General features: G+C 43.5%; 1 protein-coding gene across 1 annotated transcript in view; it reads left to right on the top strand.

Annotated features, from left to right (window-relative positions):
- Positions 1-1,339: 1,339 nt before the first annotated feature.
- The window catches only part of RMDN3 (regulator of microtubule dynamics 3), a 66,154-nt gene continuing 44,312 nt past the window's right edge, over positions 1,340-23,181 (top strand). The window contains exons 1-5 of the mRNA XM_065402685.1: positions 1,340-1,406; positions 1,898-2,106; positions 9,739-9,934; positions 11,395-11,541; positions 22,403-22,670. Of these exons, the coding sequence (XP_065258757.1) occupies positions 1,399-1,406; positions 1,898-2,106; positions 9,739-9,934; positions 11,395-11,541; positions 22,403-22,670 (828 nt within the window). The 5' untranslated portion in view covers positions 1,340-1,398. The remainder of the gene's footprint in view (positions 1,407-1,897; positions 2,107-9,738; positions 9,935-11,394; positions 11,542-22,402; positions 22,671-23,181) is intronic.

The following is a 23,181-nucleotide window of genomic DNA, read 5'->3' as shown; positions in this document are numbered from 1 at the left end:
GTCTGAAAGGCTAACAGCAGATTTCTAGCACAAGATAGTGGGGCAACTCAGAGCCTCAAGAAGCATCTGTTCTTCACCTGATATCACCTGCATACAGTGCAAAGCCAAAAAAATGTTTTAAGGAAGAAGAGTTGAATTTAAATGAATAAGTTTAGTGCCTGAATGTTCCAAACTTGTATCAGCGGAGGCTTTGAAATCTTGGGTCCTCTGGTACTGTTCTCCGGCTTTCTGACATAACCAATAAAACAATCAGCAGTCCAAATTTTACCTTGGTGATCACTACAAAATGAAATTATGTAACGGTGTTCCTGCTGGAGGAAAAACTGAGTGTTCCTCCACTGCTGTTTTTTGTCAAGTGTGTCTATAGCAAAGAGGGTTATACACTTGGTTTTGAAGCCACAGAGGGCCCTGTGTTCTGCGGGCTCCACACTTTGGACCTCATCCTTGAGCCTACAAAACAGTTGAGTTAGCAGACCTGAAATTCCCCTGGGCTCTAGGGCCCAGATTCTCAAAGGTAGTTAGGTGCCTGACTTCCATGGAAATCGATAGCAGTTAGGAGCCTAAATACCTCTGGGCCCCATCTTTGTGAGTGTAACCAGCTACAGGGACAGCAACCCAACCAAAAGAGTTCATGGGAAGAAGGCTAAAGGCTGGAAGAAGAGGCACCCATGCACCCCAAACCACTGCGCTATGTCCCCATCTGATGATCAGAACCTCTCTCCCCTATGACTCCTCCTGACACTCTCACTTTCTTTTGTTTTTTCTTACAAGTGCCTTGACTCCTAGGCTACTGAGCCCCGCCCACCTAATGACAAGCGCTCCCTAGATGAAGGTACCCAGTACACCAGCTCCTGCACTGCACATGCCGGGTTCAGCACAGCACTAGGCGAAGCCTGGGGCAGGGCCTTGCAAAGAGCGGGCGGTGGACGCGCGGGGGAAGAGAGGCTGGCCAATGAAAGAACAAACCGAGATGCAGCATCGGGCTAGGAAATGAGCCCACAGAGCAGCCCAGCAGCAACCTTCAGAGCTGCCATTCAATCTCCGCCCTGCTCCCCACACCCCCACCTGCCCCCGGACCTTAGCACACGCTGCCTCGCGCCGGCCCCACCCCCATATACACACCCACCTGCTGACCCACGCTCATTGGCTCCCCGCAGTCACGCGCCCTTAGCCCACGGGCAGAGACACGTGATGTGGTCTCAGCTAGCGTTTCTAGCCCATAAGGCGGGGCTGATGACATCATCCCACCGCCGGCACTTTGGACAGGGCTGAGGCCTGGAAGGGGCGGCTCTGTCTACGTCATCTCTATGCGCCGTCGGGAGGGCGGCCCCTGGGCAGAGTGAGGGGCGCGTGTGGCGCGTTAGCGGTAGGACGGTGGCCGCGCGGGGAGCTCAGGGCATGGTGGTGTGAGTAACCCTGAGTACCCTGCTGTGGGGCCCGGGGCGCGTGTGTGTGTCACCGCGCAGCGCCGGCTACCGGCTCCGCTCCCGCGGGCACCGCCACGCTCCCTGCGGCGACAGTTACTGGCTGGCAGCGTTGTCCCAGCTCAGCCGCCCCAGCCTGGCGCGAGCCGGGTATAACCGCCCGGGCTGCGGGGTGATAAACAGCTGGCCCCGGCCCCGGCTATTCCCCCGGACCCCAGAGCGGCCGTGTCCGCGCCGGGCTGGTGCGAGGCTGGGTGAGCGGCGTGCCGCAGGGCTGCGAAGAGCGCTCCCATCCCGCCCCCCTCGGCAGGCTCACACTCGGGGGCTGCTCGCTTGGTTGCAGAGGTCAGGGTTGGCTCGAGAGGTTTCGGGCTGGAGCACTGCTCCCCCCGGGGGAGGCCCTCCGAGGTGCTGAAGTGGGGAGAGGTAGTGACTGGCATTCATTTGACTTGTATCCTGTCTGCTTCTTTCAGGCACATCATGTCCAAACTGAGGGTGTCCCGTGTGGGGCTTGGGATACTGCTGGGTGCGGCTGCAGGGATCGGGTTCTTGTATGTGTTCTACAAACAGAGGCGGAAAAGGCCCTGGTGGGGACGCAGCTCCAGGCACTCTGGGGTTCAGTACATGCAGAACTCTGTGGGGCCCCATGAAAATGCAGAGACTCGGGGGCATCATAACCAGGGTACAGTAATTATTTCTGTTTCTTCTGTGTTATCTGCAAAACTGGTCTCTGACTGGCAAGGGTGGATTTGTCCTTCATGCCTGAACTTTGGTTCAGTGCTACCACTACTGCTTTTTCTATTTGTAGCTCAGAAATGGTTAGTATATAATTGGGATATTAGCATTTCAGGAGGTAAACTGCCCACCTGCTCACCCAAAAGATGATACATAAGACACTTCAGTAGATCAATTTTAAAATAACTGACCTAAATTAAAAATAATCCACTTGTTACTGGAAAAATTAAATGCACACTATCATCAAATTAATATAATAACCTGCTAGTTAATTAAAGAATTGTAAAGATCCAAGATAAGCAGCCTTCTTCCAGCCAGTTGCTAAGTGCTGAACAAACCCCAATTCATCTCAGCGAAGAATTGAACAGAATAAATTATTAAATACTTTAAAGAACACAAATCATAAACAAGCAGGATGCTAAACATCACTGTTCAAACATTTTGCATTGTGTCACATCACATTCTCTAGTCTTTGGCCCTAATTTTGTATGGAGCTCTGTGTTATGGACCCCCCATTGAAGTCAGGGAGGCACCATGCAAGTTTAGGGGGCTGCCCACATGCAGCCAGTTGCAGGATCTTGCCTTGAATGATTACCATAATTTAGTTTTCACCATTTATGAGGTTTCATTTCTTTTAGGATGCCATTTAGCTTGGATACTAAATAGTAACTTTCACTTTCTTCTTTAGTCAGTTTCCATTCACTTTCACTTTTGCAGATATACTAGCACAAGGCTATTCTGCAGATTTGCAAATCTGTAGAAGGGAAACCTCAAGGGACATACCCTTTAAGGTCAGAAGGGAACATCATGATCATCTAGTCTGACCTTCTGCATGTTGCAGGCCACAAAAACTTTACCCCCTTCCTCCTGTGATAGACCTGTAACCTCTGGCTGAGTTACTGAAGTCCTCAAATCATGATCTTAAAGACTTCAAGTTACAGAGAATCCACCATTTACACTAGTTTAAACTGCAAGTGACCCAGGCCCCATGCTGCAGAGGAAGGTGAAAAACCCCTAGGGTGTCTGCCAATATGACCTGGGGGGAAATTCCTTCCTGACCCCAAATACGGTGATCACTTAGACCCTTAGCATGTGGGCAAGACCCACCAGCCAGACACCTGGGAAAGACATAGTCAACTTACCAAAGTGACTTTTTTAGTTTAAAAAGTTATTTGCTACATGTGTTATAAATAATACAGAAGACTAAAAAGAGAGATGGTTTTTCTCTGCTTTTTCTGATTTGTTTGCTTTGCATACAGTCAGTGACCTTGTTTTCCTCTATATAGTTTGGGGTAGATCCTGCAACTGGCTCCACCTGGATTTGCTCCAGAGTTCATGCAAAGTAGCAGAGCCACATCAGCTTGAATAGGGCTTACTTTACAGGAGCTAGACCAGTGGTTCTCAAAAAGTGCAGAACCCCCACCGCACACAACCCAGACAGGCTGGGTGGCCTGCTGAGGTGAGTCAGCGGGTGGAGGTGGCGTTGCCTTCCTGGACCCTGCTATGTGAAGCTGGCCCAAGCCCTGCCGGCCTCTGCTACCTCCTCCTCCCCCCCCCCCAAAGAAAAAATAAATAGACATACCAACTACACTTATGCCTGAGGGTCCACCCCTGGCCCAGAGCCCCGAGTCCCCCACCTCTCCCCAACTGGGCCCTGGTGTTTTTATAGCATGTTGAGAGGGGCCTCAGAAAGAAAATGGTTGAGAACCTCTGAGCTAGACCATAGTAAGTTTCTAAATGGTTTTTTTTTTTTTTTTTTTTTTGGGTGAGTTTTTCATAAGCAAATGGGGGACAAAATATTTTATTTAAAGAGAACCAGGACCCCAGTGTGCTAGGTGCTGTACAAACACAAAATAAAAAGACATTCTCTACCCCAAAGAGCTTACATCTAACTGATGTTAATTTTCTTTATACTATTTTACTTCTCTTAAAACACTTGTTTAAAAGTAGTAATGTGGACAAGGACGTGGAACTGAATAATTAGATCATTACAGTAACTAGATTGTGTTCAACTGCATAAAAGTAAGGACATAAGAGTGGCCATAGTGGGATAGGCTATGGTCCATCTAGCCTAATATCCTGTCTTCCAACAGTGGCCCATGCCAGGTGCTTCAGAGGGAAGGAACGGAACAGGTCATTTATCAAATGATCCATCTCCTTTCGTCCACTCCCAGCTTCTAGCAGTTACAGGCTTAGGGAGACCCAGAGCATGGGGTTGCATCCCTGACCATCTTGGTTAATAGCCATTGGTGGATGTATCCTCCATGAACTTATCTAATTATTTTCTGAACTCAATTATAGTTTTGGCCTTCACAACATCCCCTGGCAACAAGTTCCACAGGTTGACTGTGTTTTGTGTGAAGAAGTACTTCCTTTGGTTTGTTTCAAGTTGTAACTGTAGTGTGTAGGTTGTATGGGACAAGTGCACTGAAGCACTTTTCTAAGTGGCTTTTTCCCAAGTTCGTTCTCTATCAACAGTATTCTAAAATGCATTATTTCTCTGCAAAGAAATTTCTTTCAGGTCCTTTACTTTCCCTTTTTGTTAGCTTTTGCATTGCTTTTCATTAACTTTACTGTGCCATTTACAAGCTAATACAGATTCTGTTGTGTGGAGAGTTGTTTTTTGTGGTGTATTTTTAGGGTTTGTTTGAAGTAAAACATAAAGGGACACTTACAATTTTCTTAAAACTAAGACCAGTGAAATTGTACAAAAATTAAAAAAAAATAAATCCAGTTAAAACATTGTAAAAAATGATATCCCCTTACCTGTCCATAACCGAACTTTTTACAGCTAGGAATTTGAAAGTGTAACTAACTTGATTGACGATAATTGTCCAAGCTGAAAAATGGAACAAGTAAACAATGATCCTAAACAGAGAGAAACAAATTGGAGTGTTAAATGTTTCACTTTCAATAAATCATGGTAGTGGTAGTAACATAGATAAAGAAACTTGTTTACACCAGAAGTTTTTTTTTTTGTTTTTTTTCAGTTGTATCCCTCTAAATATATTGAAAAGTGTAGTGATTTCAGTGTAGAAAATAAAGGCTAGCTGGAAGACAGAATCTTGTAATTCAGGATATGCAATACATCAGTTTAACTTGTTTTACGGCATGAGCAGCAAGCTTTCACTCAGTTTGGGGTTTAATTTTTGTATGATACAATATGTTGCCATTATATCTTAAAAAGGGACTGTCGGCTATTATGCCCAAAATTTTACTTATTTGTCTTTTGGGGGGGGGGTGACTTATTACCAGGGTGCTGGTTGTGCTTTGGAAGAAAATTACATATTTGCAATAAGTGTTTTCTTCACTGAAATCATAAGAAATTTGATTTTTTTTACTTAGCATTCTTCTGCAGTGCTATGTACCATCCCAGCAATGTAAAATTTTGCAGACCAGAAAGTGAAACCTAAAAGTCTAACTTTGTTTGTTGTTTATGTTGTTAATGTCCAAATCGACAGCATAAGTAATGAGAAGCAAGAACTTATCATTTTTTAGTTTTAATAATCTGAAGGGTTGACAGACTGTTTTATTTAAGATTCCTTCCTTTGAAGTCCTAAAGTTATTTTTCTTACTATAGTCATCCTTGACTTAAGGTGTGATTATTTGTCTTATAAAAATAAAATTTCTTACCTTAAGGCCAGAAATAGAGAAACAAGTTTAAAAACAAGACTGTTTGTAGAGAGCTTTGGTAATAGTGAAATCAATGGTCATACCAGCACTACATGTTGATCATGTTGCAGCTGGAGCAAAGTACATCATCTTAATAGATAAGCTAAAATGTCATAAATATTTAGTGCACAGCAACCAGATGTTTGAATTTGCTCATCTGATATTAAGAGTCCATGTCACTTTCTGCAAGAGTAGAGATTTTTCCTCGTGTCCTTGGCCGGAATTAGTTTACATACCTTTGTTCCACTGTCATACATTATTTTATGAACTAGTTGATCTCCTGGCTAATATTCTGCATTCCAGAGTTGGTTGCATTTCAGAAGTAAAGTGAAGTGTGGCTGTCTAAGACTATTTTAGAACCATATAGATAGTAGAATTACATGTGCTTAATTATGTGTAACAACATAGTCATAAGCAGGGTGGATTTGATTTAAATCATGATTTAAATCACTAGTCAGGAAGACTCTATTTAATCATGGATTTCTACATAAAAGTGCATTCTGGAATATGCTGCTCAAACAGTTTCACTTTTGTTTCTACTGCCTGTCCCTCTCTTTTCACATCTATCTCTAGACTTCTTCTCCTTGTCCAGATCTATTCCTCATCCAACAATCTTCTATTCATTGAACGTTTTGAAACTTTTGCACTTTTAGAGAGAGGTAAGGGACTGACTCTGTGTACACAAATTTGCAGAGGGACAATAGGGTTGAGGTCCGTTATTTCTCACCTCTATCTATTTTATTTATTTAAAAACATTTTTGCTGTTAACAAGCATGTTATCTCTGGAGACACAAATCCACAGTTGAGTACTGCAAAACTAAGCAACTCTGACGGTATCTTCTAGACTGAGTACTGAGTCCCATTGGGTAGATAGAAAGATTAACCTAAATAATCTATACAGAATAGGGTTACCATATTTCCACAATCAAAAAAGAGGACACTGGGCCGGGGGGGGGGAGCCCTGCCCTGCCTCGCCCCCATCCACTCCCTCCCACTTCCCACCCCCTGACTGCCCCCCTCAAAACCCCCAACCCCCCCGCTCCTTGTCCCCTGACTGCCCCCTCCTGGGACCCCTGCCACTAACTGCCCCCTAGGACCCCACCCCCTATCTAAGCCTCCCTGCTTCTTGTCCCCTGACTGCCCCCGCCTGAGAACCCCCCACCCTAACTGCCCCCCTAGGACCCTGTCCCCTGACTGCCCTGACCCTTATCCACACCCCCACCCCATATTCACACCCCCGCCCCCAGACAGACCCCCGGGACTCCCATGCTCTATCCAACTGCTCCCCGCCCCCTGACAGGACCCCCAGACCTCCCGATCCATCCAACCCCCTCTGCTCCCTGCCTGCCTCGACCCCTCTCCACACCCCTGCCCCCCTGACAGCCCCGCCAGAACCCCCGACCATCAAACCCCCCCCGCTCCCTGTCCCTGACTGTCCCAACCCCTCTCCACACCCCTGCCCCCCTGACAGTCCCCCCAGAACTCCCGACGCATCCAATCCCCCCTCCCTGTCCCCTGACCCAGGGCCGGCTTTAGCAAGAGCCCAGGAATCAGGTTGCGTTCTGGCCGGGGTCGCCAGGGCCGGAGCCGCCGGTGTCCCGGGGCTGCCCGGCCAGGGCCGGAGCCGTTGGGGCCAGCGCCGGAGCTGCTGGGGCCGGGGGTGCTTGGCTGGAGCCGCTGGGGCCAGAGCCGGAGCCGCCGGGGCCAGGGGTGCTCAGCCGGAGCCGCCGGGGCCGGGGATGCTCGGCCGGCGCCCGGGCCGGAGCCGCTTGGCCAGGGCCGGACTGGGCCGCGCCTCGCCTCCCCGGAGCCCTCCTCCTCGCGTCTCTCCCCCTCCCCCCCCCAGCTTACCTGCTGCTGCCTGCCTGCCCCTGCTTGTTTTCAGACTTCCCGCGAACATCTGATTCGTGGGAAGCAGGGGAGGGGGAGGAGCAGGGGGGCGGAGCGTTCAGGGGAGGGGAGGAGGGGGAGGATAGCACGCTGCCCGGCCCCGCAGCTACTGCTGCAGGGGATGGGGGGAGCCGGGAAGGGGCTTTGGCTGCCCAGCGGCGCTTGGCCGCTGCTTTTCGATCTATAAATAGCCGACTGGGGGGAAATCCCGGACATTTTTAGATTTTTAGAAATCCCCCCGGACGGCTATTTATAGACCGAAAAGCCGAATGTGTCCGGGGAAATCCGGACTTATGGTAGCCCTAATACAAAAGCCCCTGGAACCCTATAAATTGGGTCCCTAATCCATGAACTATTGGAACTCATTTCTAAAACTTTTCTTAAACATTACATGAATATATTGTTTCATACTATAGACTTAGAATTTATAATCCCTATTCCATGATGAGATACATTATAGCTCAAAGATATCTTAATTAAAACTATCTTTACATAGGTTTTTTCCTCAGAAAGCATTTTATAAAAAAAAAAATCATTGATTTTTATCCACCCTGGTCATAAGAACAGCCATACTGGGTCAGACCAAAGATCCATCTAGTCCAGTATCCTGTTTTCTGACAATGGCAAATCCCAGATGCTTCAGAGGGAATGAATAAAACAGGTAATCATCAAGTGATCTATCCCCTGTCACCCATTCCCAACTTCTGGCAAATAGAGGATACGGACACGATCCCTGCCCATCTTGACCAATAGCCATTGATGGACCTGTCCTCCAGGAACTTATCCAGTTCTTTTTTGAACCTGTTATAGTCTTGCCCTTCATATCTTCTGGCAAAAAGTTCCACAGGTTGACTGTGTGTTGTGTGAAGAAATACTTGCTTCTCTTTTGTTTTAAACCTGCTGCCTATTAATTTCATTTGGTGACCCTTAGTTCTTGCGTGATGGGAAGGAGTAAATAACACTTCTTTATTTACTTTCTCCACACAAGTCATGATTTTATATACCCCTATCACGCCATAGTCATTTCTTGAGTGGTAACAACTAATTTAGACACCATCATTTTATATGTCTAGTTGGGATTATGTTTTTCAATATGCATTACTTTGCATTTATCAACATTGAATTTCATCTGCCATTTTGTTGCCCAGTCACCCAGTTTTTTGAGATTCCTTTGCAACTCTTCGCAATCTGCTTTGGACTTACCTATCTTGAGTAGTTTTGTATCCTCTGCAAATTTTGCCACCTCACTGTTTGCTCCTTTTTTTTCTGCTTATTTATGAATATGTTGAAGTACCTGTTCCAATACAGACCCCTGGGGGACACCACTATTTACCTCTCTCCATTCTGAAAACTGACCATTTATTTCTACCCTTTGTTTCCTATCTTTTAACCAGTTACTGATCAATGAGAGGACCTTCCCTCTTATCCCATGAGAGCTTACTTTGCTTTAAGAGCCTTTGGTGAGGGATCTTGCCAAAGGCTTTCTGAAAATCTAAAAGTACACTATATCCACTGGATTACCCTTGTCCACATGCTTGTTGACCCCCTCAAAGAATTCTAGCAGATTGATGAGGCATGATTTCCCTTTACAAAAATCATGTTGAGTCTTTCCAAACAAATCATGTTCATCTGTGTCTAATAATTCTGTTCTTTACTATAGTTTCAACCAGTTTGCCCAGTACTGAAGTCAGGCTTACTGGCCTGTAATTGCTGGGATTACTTCTGGAGCCTTTCTTAAAAATTGCTGTCACCTTAGTCTTAGTGGGAATATAACTTTAAAACCTGCCCGTGACAAATAGTTTTAACCAATGAAAAGAAAGGAACACATGCTTAAAAATAACCAACCTCCTCAATTGCAGTGGTCACTGATGTATTCATTTTTTTCCTACGGTGCACTATTACATTGTTTTATTCCCCTCTTTGAATGCCCAGAAAGAAGCATCTGGCAATGTTTTCCTGTTTCTAATCTTTGCCACTCACCTCTGTGTCTAATTAATTTTTTTTCTCACTCTTTTAGTTCTGCTTATAAGACAAGCACCAATGGAGGCTGGTGATGGCATTACATATACAACTCTTTTAACACGAGAAGAGCAGGTGGAAGTGCTGAACCGTCTGGACTTCGTGCTGAAAAACATTATAGAGCTACGAAAAGAAGTGGAGGAGCTGAAGAACAGCCTGCAGAGTTTAGCTGGGGAGATCATTGGAGAAGTCAAGTACGTACAAAACCACCCTCCTTTTTGTCAATTATAGACAATTAGAAAACCATCTCTCTATATGCCTTGAAAGAGCTCATAGATCAGCAGGTTTTAGGTGAAAACAATTTTGTCCTCTCTTCCTTCTCTAACGAAGATATCAACCTAAGTATGGGAAATGGGAATCGGGACAAGTCTCTCATGCACAGTGTATATCCACCCTTCATTACAATAATGCTCTAAAAATGGGCAAGGTTGTAAGCTACTGTTTTCTAAAATTTGTCCCATCTTCCCCCAACTAACTCCCCCAAACAGAGAGCCAATGCCAGCCAAGGAAATTTGAAATCCAATGTATGCTCAATATTCTACAGTCTGGATAATCTGAGCATGCACAGGCATGTGTTTACAATCTCATTTTGTGTAAATCCCACTAAAGAGTAGGATTATTTAAACTGGAAAGGAAAAGAACCGGAAGGAATTGGCTTTAAGTTGTCAAAATTGTGACAGGAATAGTGAAAACTAATCATTCAGTCCTTTTCGATTTGTTTGTAACACAAGCACAAGGAGATATTCAGTGAAATTAAAAGCCCAGTAAATCTAAAACCAATAAATTGAAATATTTCTCTTATACAGTTTGCTTGTTCACTAGAGGTGAAATTCTGGCCCTACTCAAGTCAAAACTCCCTTTGACTTCACTGGGGTCAGTATTTCACCCTAGGTGTACACTTACTCAAAGGTCAGTGGAACAGTGACTCTGGACTCTTAGGCCTGTAACTTTATGACAATTAATAGTTATAGTTGTACAAAACAATGACAGTATGAGAAGTCATATCTATGCTTCAGGATGTGTGATCATCACCCTATTTCAGGAATTATGTTTTCTTGTCATGTACAACACTGTACATAAGACTAGATGCATTGTGGGTGTTTTCCTTCCTCTAAGCATTGAGTGCTCTCAGCTGTCTTAGACAGATGCTGAACCAGACGGACTTGTGGTCTGTACATTTCTGGCTCTTTTCTTGTCTCTGTAGCAATGTTTGTCCCATTCATATCTACTGTAGATTACGTAGTGAATGGAATATCCTGTAAAACATGAGCTCTTTGGGGGCAGGGGCTTTCTTTTTGTTTTATGTTCATAGAACACCTAGCACAGTGAGGTCCTTGTCTCTGAGTACGGCCTTTAGGCACTGATAATATGAATGATAAATAATGTTCCTTCATCTTTTTTCACTGGAAGGATGATTATATACACTTTCTATTTGCATACGAGTTTTTGATCTCATTTACAGTGTAGCCCACAGTATTTTAAACTTGGCAATTTGTGACTTCACCCACATGAAGCAGGAACAAGTAGCCATTTTAATTATTGCTCCTTTGATATGGAGTGGATGTAATAGATTGGGGGATTAGAAACAAAGAAATTGACATAGACTGAAATAGACACTTCTCTCGTCATCACTGTTTTTCTGTCTGTCTTTCAGGTCCCACCTGGAAGAAACCCAGAAGGTAACTCGGCGGAGGCGATACCCATTTCCTAGAGAGAGGAGTGATTCCACAGGGTCCAGCTCTATTTATTTCACAGCCAGCTCAAGAGGGGCCAATACAGATGACGGTGAAAGTGAGGGAGGGTAAGCAGAACATCAGTTAAGAACTGTTCTTGGTCTCTGAAACTCAGTAGCCACTTACTTCATCGTATTTTATATCATAGATGGGATGTTTCAATAGATGCATTTTTTTTCTGTCCTTCTTGCATGAAACCTAGCTGTTGATTTTCTTTAAAAAGCTAGAAGTTTCAGATACTACACCTGCCCCTGAGTCGTCCTACCAAGAATTGTAATTTTGCTACCATGTTTTATAATTAAAAAAAAAAAAAAAAAAAGTATCCCCTCCAGTTCCTGTTTGATCAACAGTCAGGGTGAGGTGTGACAGTTTATATGCCATTGCAGGCAAACTGGCAAGGAAATTATGACAGGGCTGGAGGGAAATAAGAAATACTCCAGTTGGCTCTAGTTATAATTGTGGAATGTGGTGTTCTTTGAATTGTAATTCAAGAGAGGTGCTCTAGTTAGGGGCAGGCAACTTTCACTGAGAGTTTGAGCAGCAGGGCTCCATTTAACGCAAACCTATGAAAGCTACTGTAGTTTGAACCAGAACTGGCAGTTAGGTACAGCTGGGAGCAAGAACCCACTGTTGAGGGTGAAGCTGAGCTCACTGACCAAAGGGTGATTGAAATAAGCCTTTGGCTGGGCTGGAAGGAGATGGGTACTATAATTCTAAACGTGACATTCTGGGAGAGATTATATAAATCTGGTTTACACTAACAAATCATTTGGGGTCAGAGTGGCAAAGAGCAACAGCAACTGTCAGGACATAAACCAAAATTACTTTTGAAGTAATGTTTTCTAAAAGATTCTGAAATTAAAAGGAAGTTAAACAGAATACAACACCTCTAATTCTAAGGGTATGTCTACACTACGAAATGAGGTCGATTTAATAGAAGTCGATTTTTTTAGAAATTGATTAGATACAGTCGATTGTGTGCGTCCCCACTAAACGCATTAAGTCGGCGGTGTGCATCCACAGTACCGAGGCTAGTGTAGACTTTCGGAGTGTTGCACTGTGGTAGCTATCCCACAGTTCCCGCAGTCACCGCCGTGCATTGGAATTCTGGGTTGAACTCCCAATGCCTGATGGGGCAAAAACATTGTCGCGGGTGGTTCTGGATACATGTCGTCAGACCCCCCCTCCCTCCGTGAAAGCAACGGCAAAAAATCGTTTCTCGCCTTTTTTCCTGGGTTACCTGTGCAGACGACATACCACGGCAAGCATGGAGCCCGCTCAGCTCACTGTCACCATATGGCTCCTGGGTGCTGCTGGCAGACATGGTATTGCAGTGCTACACAGTAGCATCGCCTTGCCTTGCCTTGCCTTGCGGACGGCAGACGGTGCAATACGACTGCTAGTCATCGTCCCGTGGGTGCTCCTGGCCGACCTCGGTTAGGTTGGTCGGGGGCACCTGGGCAGACATGGGTGCTTCTGGCCGGCCTCAGTGAGGTCAGTCGGGGGCGCCTGGACAAAAATGGGAATGACTCCAGGTCATTCTCTTTAAGTTTCGTCTAATGGAAATTCAGTCCTGCCTGGAATATCATGCCAGCTGGAGGCTTCTGCCTCAGGCTGCTTTCCCAGTCGGCAGCACCGCACGGTGGCACCTACCCCAGCCTATCCATTGCTCATGAAGCCTGGACAGTAGTAAGGAGCAGCTCAACTATAGGCTGAGCAAGTGCATAATGGTGGTAGAATGTGCCTTTGGACGTTTAAAAACTCGCTGGCGCAGTTTACTGACTGGGTTAGACCTCAGCGAAACCAATATTCCCATCGTTATTACTGCTTGCTGTGTGCTCCACAATATCTGTGAGAGTAAAGGGGAGACGTTTATGGCGGGGTGGGAGGCTGAGGTAAATTGCCTGGCCGCTGATTACGCGCAGCCAGACACCAGGGCGGTTAGAAGAGCACAGCAGGGCGCGCTGTGCATCAGAGAAGCTTTGAAAACCAGTTTAATGACTGGCCAGGCTTCAGTGTGAAAGTTCTGTTTGTTTCTCCTTGATGAAAACCCGCCCCCTTGGTTCACTCTACTTCCTTGTAAGCCAATCGCCCTCCCCTTCCCTCCCCCCTTTGATCTCCGCTTGCAGAGGCAATAAAGTCATTGTTGTTTCAAATTCATGCATTCTTTATTAATTCGTCACACAAATGGGGGGATAACTGCCAAGGTAGCCAGGGAGGGGTGGGGGAGGAGGGAAGCACAGGGGTAGTTGTAGGGGCACCCCCTAGAATGGCATGCAGCTCATCATAGAAGCGGCATGTCTGGGACTCTGACCCGGAGCGGCCGTTTGCCTCTCTGGTTCTTTGGTAGGCTTCACACAGCACTGCTGCGGGTCCCTGTTATAACCTCTGTCCTTCATGCCCTTGGAGATTTTTTCAAATATTCCGGCATTTCGTCTTTTGGAACGGAGTTTGGCTAGCACGGATTCATCTCCCCATACAGTGATCAGATGCAGTACCTCCCGTTCAGTCCATGCTGGAGCTCTTTTGCGATTCTGGGACTCCATGGTCACCTGTGCTGATCAACTTGCTATGCTGGCCAAACAGGAAATGAAATTCAAAAGTTCGCGGGGCTTTTCCTGTCTACCTGGCCAGTGCATCTGAGTTGAGAGTGCTGTCCAGAGCGGTCACAGTGGAGCACTGTGGGATAGCTCCCAGAGGCAAATATCGTTGAATTGCTACCCCAAATTCGACCCAGCAGGATCAATTTCAGGGCTAATCCCCTCGTCGGGGAGGAGTACAGAAATCGATTTTAATAGCCCTTTAAGTCGACAAAAATGGCTTCGTTGTGTGGATGGCTGCAGGGTTAAATTAATCTAATGCTGCTAAATTCGACCTAAACTCGTAGTCTAGACCAGGGCTAAGACTATGTAAAACCTCATTTTGTTAGGGTCATGCTTATGTTTGTCATTTTATTTAGGTTCTTACCACACCTATCCTTGTGCTATCTGAGTACCATAAGCCACCTGATGCTTTATAAGTAGGATGCCTACTGGGTGCACATACCTCTGGTCAAGAGGAGGAAAGTCTTCTCTTTCCTGCCTTTTTTTCTTTTTCTTAAAGTCAATAGATTAAGAAGGGCATGAAGCAGATTCCTGAGCATAAAATTCTCTGTCAGTATTTTCTCATGGAAAGGCAAATGATATGTCTTTTAGACTGAGGGTTCCAAATTACCGTGTGTGTTTTCTCAGTGTCACTTGCGGGTCTAAATGAATCTTCAAATAATTATGCCAGTGCATATAACTAGCATGTTGCCTCTGCCTGCTGATAATGGGTGGGCCAACTTGTAAAGTGTGTATGGCTGCATGGAGGAAGAAAACTGAAAGTTTCTATCTCTTCCTACAGTGTTTGTCTTAAGCTGATCGTAAAACTCTTCCAGGTTCTCCATATTTTGTGAGATCTTTCCTTAGAGGAGGAATTTGAGCTGATCTCATTGTCGTTTTTTAACCCCTTGCAAATGATATATGATAACCAATGTGCTTCAAAGTGACTAAAGAATAGTTCCACAATAATTCTGCGTTATATAAGAAAAAAGGCAATTATTGACCTAACAGGATGTTGTTTACAGCATCTTGGAATTTGGAATATGCTTTCTTGGGATTCCCATGCTTATTCTACAGAAGTGTAAGATTTGTTTGGGCTTTTTGGCTTTGGCAAAACAGAAAACATAACTCCTAAGAGACATCGAGGAATGTATTAAAATAACAAAGCAAGAAAAGCTGTCTGAAGAGAACAGAGAATCATTTGTAGGACATGGAAATGACTGAGATGTTTCCAGCTGAAGATATATTGAGCATTTTACTGCTTGTCCTCTCAATCTTGTTTTGATGAAGATGGTATTCCTTTCAGATAAAACATGTAAGCTTATAGTTGATTCAGAGAGACTTTTTTTTTTTTTACTTGTACAGGCTATTCAGGGTGATTAAAGTCCAGTTATAAATACTTCCACAGGTTTGATCATCCTTCTAGTAAGGCCACTTTTAATTATTCTCAGCAAAAGACAGATTTGGAACAATCTCAGTGAACAATTGCCGTCCGTATACTGTTGTAACACCATTCTCACCATGGTGCTAATTACTGAACCATCTTTTTGATCACTTTTGACTGTAGCCTCTTGATTAATAGTTTGGCAGGGAAGGTTTTAAATTAATCTTTTATGTGCTCACTCACCTTGATTGACACAGCACATTTAGTTATAACTGAATTGCTGTCTCCAAGTATTTGAAATGCCCTGTTTTTTCTTTAATACTCACAGCTAAGAGGTTTTACTGGACAGCTTTCATATGTTGTTTAATGGGTTTTGTAGGGTGATTTGTAACTTTTTGAAACATGTCACATATGTCTGTTTTTTCTGAAGTGAAAGGTTGTCAGTAAGCCCCAAATGTTTGTGGCTAATTCCTGTTAGTTGTAGGCTCTGTACTGGATCCTAACTGCAAGGGAAATGTAATTGTTTGTTTTGTGTGAGAATAACATTATGGAATTTAAGGGGAGGGGTTAAAAAATTCCTTATTATACAAATAATACTTTAATATAATTAAAATAAATTATTGCACCAGTTATGCTCATCACTTCTTACATTTTTCTTGGCGCTGGTCGATGACAAGAGACTAGTCAGTTTCATTTTAGTCTACTTCACTTTGAGAATTACACACTTTCCTGAAAACAAAGCCCTTGAAGACACTTATCTGCACTCACAGCTTGCATTGTTGGCAGGATACTGGTAGACCATGTCACTTAACCATCCGCTCTACCAGCACAGAGTAATGTTCAGACTTTCCCACTATAGAGCGATCTGTACAGTCTGTAGTCCAACTTACAAAAGTGTGTTTAAAAGTTAAAGAATGCTTCTACTTAATTAAAAATGGAAATATATACTCAGTTTGTTTTAACAAAAGTCTTCAAGTTTTGTAAAACCTAAACTTTGGGCCACATTTGACCACACAGCACTTTTCTGAAGCTGACCTAAACAAATAATGTTTTTTAAGATTTCAGGTTAACAAAGTGTATAGACTTAAAATTACAACTTTAAAACAAAAGTGTCTATATCATCCATTTATGAACAAGAATATGAAAAGGTGCCAGCTCCCCCTGAAACCATTGATTTAGAGTAAAGGGGAGCAGGCGCAGGCCTATGGTAGTAATATTTCCACAGGAAGAAAACCAACATCCATCATCTTACCTGCCAATCAAAGTATTTTCAAAAGGCTTTGTTTGACTGTCAGACATGTCGGGTATTCCTTTATATGCACGTTCTACTCCCCTTCCATTTTAATTTATAACCATATGGGTCCACGTTTGCCTTAAAATGTCAATGATTCTAGAACAAAGTTGAGTGTCATACCTATTTTTTGTTTGCCAGTTAGGAACTGAATTCAAGGCCCTGCAATATTTCTCTGCAATAGCTGGGAGTACCTACAGCAGGATAGAGTATTCATTTCTCTCTTTATTTGTGTGAAGGATCTTCAACTATCACAGAAGAAAATCAACCCTAAATCTGGATCGTGAAATGCTAAAAGCTTTTCAGTTCATCTCATAAAATAGTAGAACAAGACATTGACAAGACAGATTACACAGCCACTTCATTCACCTGACAATAGTTTGAAAACATTAAAAACATTTGGCTAATGGGGGAGTTACTGAGTAACTGATTCATGGAGGGTCAAAACTGAGATTCTGGTAAGAGGAATATTTAGATTAAAGGAATTTGGCTAAACAACACTTTGTGTAACTGGTTCTGAAAAAGTCCTTGTGTTAAAGAAGTTCTGTATGTAATAACAGATGTATTAAGTCTTCATTGTCACAAGTTACTATACTAGCATCTTTTAGAAGATGTAAAGGTCAATTCCAGAACCCAACAAGCACAGTAGATAGTGGATTTTTTGAGATGTTGGTCTAGTGCTGTTAAAGAGGCATTAACTAATAAAGATAATTGCAGTGGATTAAAAGGTAGAGCTCCTAGTATTCACAGGTTGCAGAAAAGAGATCCTCTGATAGAGGAAACAGCTTGATGTCATTGGGCTGCCTCAGCCAGCAGTATTCTGTTACCATGAGATAGGGCAGTACAGACTTGTTGCAGGGCTGTTGGGCTTACTCCTGACTGTCTTTCATGGTGGCTTTTAAATTACTAATAAATATTCAGTTGAACCTTCTTGGTGATTGACTGTAGTACTGATCTAATAACAGATTCTTGCAGCTGGATAAAATCTTTGTAGAACATATCTAACAGAGGAAGACTAGCGAAAGGATAAGTGTCAGGATAAGACTTTTAAACTTGAGAATCACCATAGCAAGTTAAAACCTTTTAACTTGGCTAACCTACTTTCTCAATTATCTCCAAGCTTTTTCCTCATTTGTATTAAAGTTCCATAGTGAAGGTTGCAACTAGCTTTCCATTATAAACTTGTTTTGTCTCTCCTTTCTTCCCACTTCCTTTTTAAAATCCAAAATCTATAGTTTAGATGTGAGTCAGGGAATTACTTTAATGTGACACCTTAAAAATGGGTGTTCAGGAGAGTTCAGAAAGTTGAGACTTTTTGCCTTTTTAGAACGGGTAATAAATAAAATTTAGTTTACTGGATCCCCTAGCTGAAAATTAGCACCCATTTGATTACAAATGTAAAGCTATTTGACTTTAATGTTGTTGTGAAATGTATGTTTTAGCCCGCTTGATATAAGATATCAAAGGGATGCTGAGAAATCTCAAGCTTTTTCTCCAATAGAGTTCAAAATGTCTCTTGATTATTAGAGAGTAAAGATGATTTTTTCAGCCGAAAAGCTTGAGAGAGGCCCGCAAGTCTCAAAGACTTAGCCGTGATTCTCCTCTACAGCAGACCTTGGGAGAGGCCCCTCTGATCTCCAGTATTGCTAACACTTGTGATTTTATTGTGAGTCTTGTGGTTAGTAGGTGTTTTTCTTAATTCCCCAGCTCCTGAAATCATGTTATGATCATCACAGCTTTTGTTTAACCTCTCCACCTAAGTTTCTAGCCCTCATGGTTGCAGAGAGAAGTTTGAAAATGTGAAGCTCAAAGCAGATATATTTTTTTAAATTTAAATTTGACTGTTAAGCTAGTCTCATGATTTTGGGGGGCATGACTCTTGGCATTGGCAATAGTGTATCTTCACACTGCCAGCTGTCATCCAATTCCCACTTGCTGTGTCCCTTCTGACATCTGTGGGAAGGGAGCACTGCTCCTGCAAGGCAGACTGTAGCAGATATGCCAATGGGAGAGGGGTGGGGCTGGAAAGAAAGTAGGGAGTTTGTGTGGGAGGATAAGAAATTGGGGCATTCTCTATATTCTCATTTGCACTCCCTCCCTGTGAACCAGTTATAAGGATTTGGAAGTCAGCTTCTGTGTTTCATTGCTTCTTTGCAATTCCTTAGTTTGTTTAAAATATATTTAAACAGTTCAGACCAGTAGCAGGTCAGTAATTTAAAACTTTGCAGACAGCTTTAAGAGTCACTGTGATGAATTAATGGATAAGCAATCCTGGCCTAATATAAAACAAGTTTGTTGTACTAAACTGAAGATTCCATGTTACTTATCCCTCCAGTATTAATCCTATATAGCTGTGTATGGTAGCCACTCTGGAACTGACTTGTAACTTTCTGCATTAGCACCCATTGTCCTCAGATTCCTGCAATAATTTTTTTTTTTTTTTTTTTTTTGGCGGTTGCTTTCTTTTGCCTTTTGATGAAATCTTATAAAACTGCTGCTGCTGCTACTTATAATCCAAACAGGCATCAGTAGCTCCTCATGTTTCACTTCCAGATGACACAAATTGTTCCATGCTATTAGCAGCAAGAAGGCTTGGATTGTGGTGTGGAAGTTAATTGTCTTGCATTGCTTTGGCACTGTGCAGGGCAGACAAGTCCACTGGGGCCTTTTTCTTTTTTCGCATGCTTATTAGCACCAAATATCTTGTTATTAATGTAGGAAATATGCTAGCTAGGGACTTTCATATATTAATGCATTTAAGAACTGTCTGTCTTCTATCCTAAAACAGGATAAAAACACTTAAATCCCGTGGTCTTTTTGAATACTTTTGTTTTTATTGAATTACATTCAGCACTATTTCTTTTTTAAACTGGCAGCATCTCATACATGAGCCATCTCAATAGAGCGAGTCTATCTGGGTGAGAGGAAAATGTATATACATCATGAGCCATCACTGAATGGTAATAATTTTTGTTCTTGCTTTTATAAAAAGATAGACACAGCATTTTGAAATGATTTTTAGACCTTGTACTTTGATTGTGCTTCAGGATAAAAAGTCTTTTGTGTATCTAGGTTGAAAATCATTGAGTACCTTTAAAATGCTGCCAGTCTGGAATGTGGCATGGCAGCTGTTTATCTGCCCACACCAACGCTGCACAGCAATGTAGGACAGGGAATGAAGACTAGCATGCTAAATTGGAACTGCTGCATGAATTAAGGGAGTCTGAGCAGTTACATTTTAACAGGATTTGACTAGGGAACCAAAGTTTGTATCTTTCTTCTTATGAAAGTGCCACAAGATGTTTAATAACAAGTGGTCAGTACCTTAGGTTTTACAACTTGCACAAAATATGGCAACACCTCTAGTACAGCATGTCCTGCACCATGCTGATTCATAGCTTCACTATGGATTCAGAGGGAAGAATATCTACTGAATCTGCAACATAATGACTAGGTGTTTTTAGAGGCTTCTCATCCACGTAATGACCAGACAACACTGCTTAGCCTGAGATTTGGTTTGATTACCTGGTAGTGTACAGTTCATGATGATCTAGAGAGAGTGATGGGGCTGGTGTGGTGTCTGCCCTCTGAGTTGACAGTATTCCTTGGTTCTCTACCAAGGAGAGAGTGAGTTCAGGGATCCAACTGTACTCCTCATGACTCCTGGAAAAACAGTACTTTGGTAGTCAGGAGTACCTCTTTTCATCTGTATTTGGCACAACTGCTATCCACGTTTCTCTTAGATGTGTTCCTTGGTACATGCCTTCAATCTCTAGATTTGATAACTAACATTCCCTGTTTGAGGCTGTCCTTGGAGAACACTTGGACACTTCAGCTGGTGAAAAATGTTATGATCTGATTGCTTAACATAGCTGACGGTAGGTAAAGCTATGTTTTAGTCATGGGTATTTTTAGTAAAAGTCATGGACAGGTCACTGGCAGTAAACAAAAATTCACAGCCTGTGGCCTGTCCATGACTTTTACTATATACCCCTAACTAAAACTTGGGCAGGGGCCTGCGGATGCTCGGGGGAGAGGGAGAACAGGGGACAGGCGGTCCGAGGGCACCATAGGTGCTGGGGGAGGTGGTCCAGGACCCCCACTGGTGTTGGGGTGGGGGGGTGTTGGTGGGGCTGGCAGGGGCTCCCTATCCGGTTCCGCGTGTCCCTGCAGCTCCTAGGCTAGGAACTGCAGCCAATGGGAGCTTCGAGGGCAGGGCCTGTGGATGTGGGCAGTGTGCGGGAGTCCCCTGGCCCCTCTGCCTAGGAGCTGCAGGGCCATGCCAGTGGGAGCCACGGAGCCCCCCCCCCCCATCCTGAGGTAAGTGCCGCCCCCCCCCCCCCCACCGGGTCCCTCTGACCCTAGTCCTGAGTCCCCTCCCACACACCCAAACTGCTGCTGCTGGCCCAGTGGCTGCCCATCTCGACCTCCATGACAGACTCGCAGCCTTAACCATAGGGAGCACATTACGCTAGTGTCCCATAGGCTGCAATGGTTTCCTACTTGCTTCTGGTGCAATTCAAGCATTGAGCTTTTAAAGTTACACATGGTTTGGGTCTTGGTTACATCTGGTTAATCTTCCTTTTCATTGCTTGAACAATTGCAGTCAGGGTCTGTAGTTAAATGTCATGGGGGCTCATGGCAGGCTGCTTGCAGCAGAGGGCCCTCTCCTTTGGAACTTGCTTCCCTCATTAGTCCAACGAAGCCTGAAATTAAAACCGAACATTCTTAAACAATGAGGTCTAACTTAGTGCTTCCTCCTTTGTTCAGAGCTCCCATGTGAGTTAGAGAAGGGGCACGTTAAGCTAAGCTTTTTTTTAAATCAGGCCACCTATTTAGGTGCCTGAACATAAATTTGTGAATTTAACTTTAGACAATCCCTTATGGAAAATCTTGGTCTGAGTCATACCCTGTCTAATCTGGACCACTTTATTGTTAATCATTGTCTGCTTTTACATAGATATCATGTCTTTACATGGCTAAGCTGCTACTCCTTAATTTCTTTTTATACATGTGCAATGATTTTGATCACTCACCCACTGGTTTCACACCTTTTCTCCCCGTCAGCTCGAACAAGCTGTTTCGTATTTAGTGCTCAGACAGTCTTGATCAAAATACTAATCTTGCCAAGAAAGCTATCTGTGTTTGAAATTCTCTAGAACAGACCAAAAACCTCAAGCTGTATCCCCCACCTAGATGAGTCTGTTAAACTTCCTACTGAGGTATCTGATGTATAATCTGTAATTTCCCAAGTGATTGTCCTGCTTGTTCTGTTCTGTGTATGCTTTTGTAGGCTTTAAAGCTAAATGGTCTAAAAAGGCTCTCTCACGAGGCCAGCTGGATGCAGACTCCTGTGTCTTGACTCCTATGCTACCTTCCTTTTGAATTTATTTTTTTCACCCTTTTGTATTTGTCTGTACTACATGGGAATAGTTGAAAGATGCATAACTGCAGAGATTTAAAACTAGACTGCACAAAATTCTGGAGAATACAGTGTAGAGAAAACACTTCTGCACTAGAGAAGGTTGGACCTAGGACATCTATTAGTCCAACTCCCATCTCTCTCTGATTTTTTTTAAATATTTTCTCTTGGTTTGTAAACTGTTTGCCCTGCATCTTGTTTTGAGTACATGTGATGTCACTTAATTCTATATTTTAATTTTTACTGAAAGGTACACCACAGCCAATGCAGAGTCTGACTATGACCGGGAGTCAGAGAGAGAGAGTGAGGAAGGGGAAGATGAAGTGAGCTGTGAGACAGTGAAGACTGCACGGAGGGATTCACTGGACCTAGTCAATGAGGATGAAACTGTTTTGGTCTTTGACTCTACAGTGGAGGAGGAATTTGGTCAGCTGCTGCAGCAGGCTGACCAGCTGCATAGCGGGAATAACCAGGAGAAGAGGGAAGGATTCCAGCTGCTGCTTAACAATAAACTGGTGGTAAAGTTCATTTTAATTTCCGAGCAAAATTGTGTGTTCGGCTAACAGGGAAAGATGAAATTGGGCTTTTAGTTATCATTGTGCGAGACCTAATCCATGCTACAAATGTAATGGAGTCAATGGACCTGGTCATAACATGGCTTAGAAGTGTAGTGTAGATGGTACCTAACAAAACTAAAACCCTGACAATCCAAGGACTTGGCTTTCTTAAATGTACCCTCTTGCATCCTGTCTGTAGTACAAATCTAAACAGTATTGTAATTGGGTCCCTTGACTCAGTTATAGAGTTCAAGCACTGTATAGTCAGTACAAGAAATTATATAGCTTTTTTTACATAGGTGCCTGTTTAATACAGCAGCCAAATTGTTTTGCTTATCTTCAACATTAATATCAAAGATGATGTAGAGACGAGAGATAACAAATGACTTAATCAACAGTAAGCATAAGTAAAGTTTCTTTGTAAGCCCCAAAAGGGATCATGCCAGGAATTTATTTAATACTCCAGTGTATC

Source organism: Emys orbicularis, chromosome 4 (genome assembly GCF_028017835.1).
Source record: "Emys orbicularis isolate rEmyOrb1 chromosome 4, rEmyOrb1.hap1, whole genome shotgun sequence".
Classification (NCBI taxonomy): Eukaryota; Metazoa; Chordata; order Testudines; family Emydidae; genus Emys; species Emys orbicularis.
This window is presented reverse-complemented; position numbering and strand designations above follow the sequence as displayed.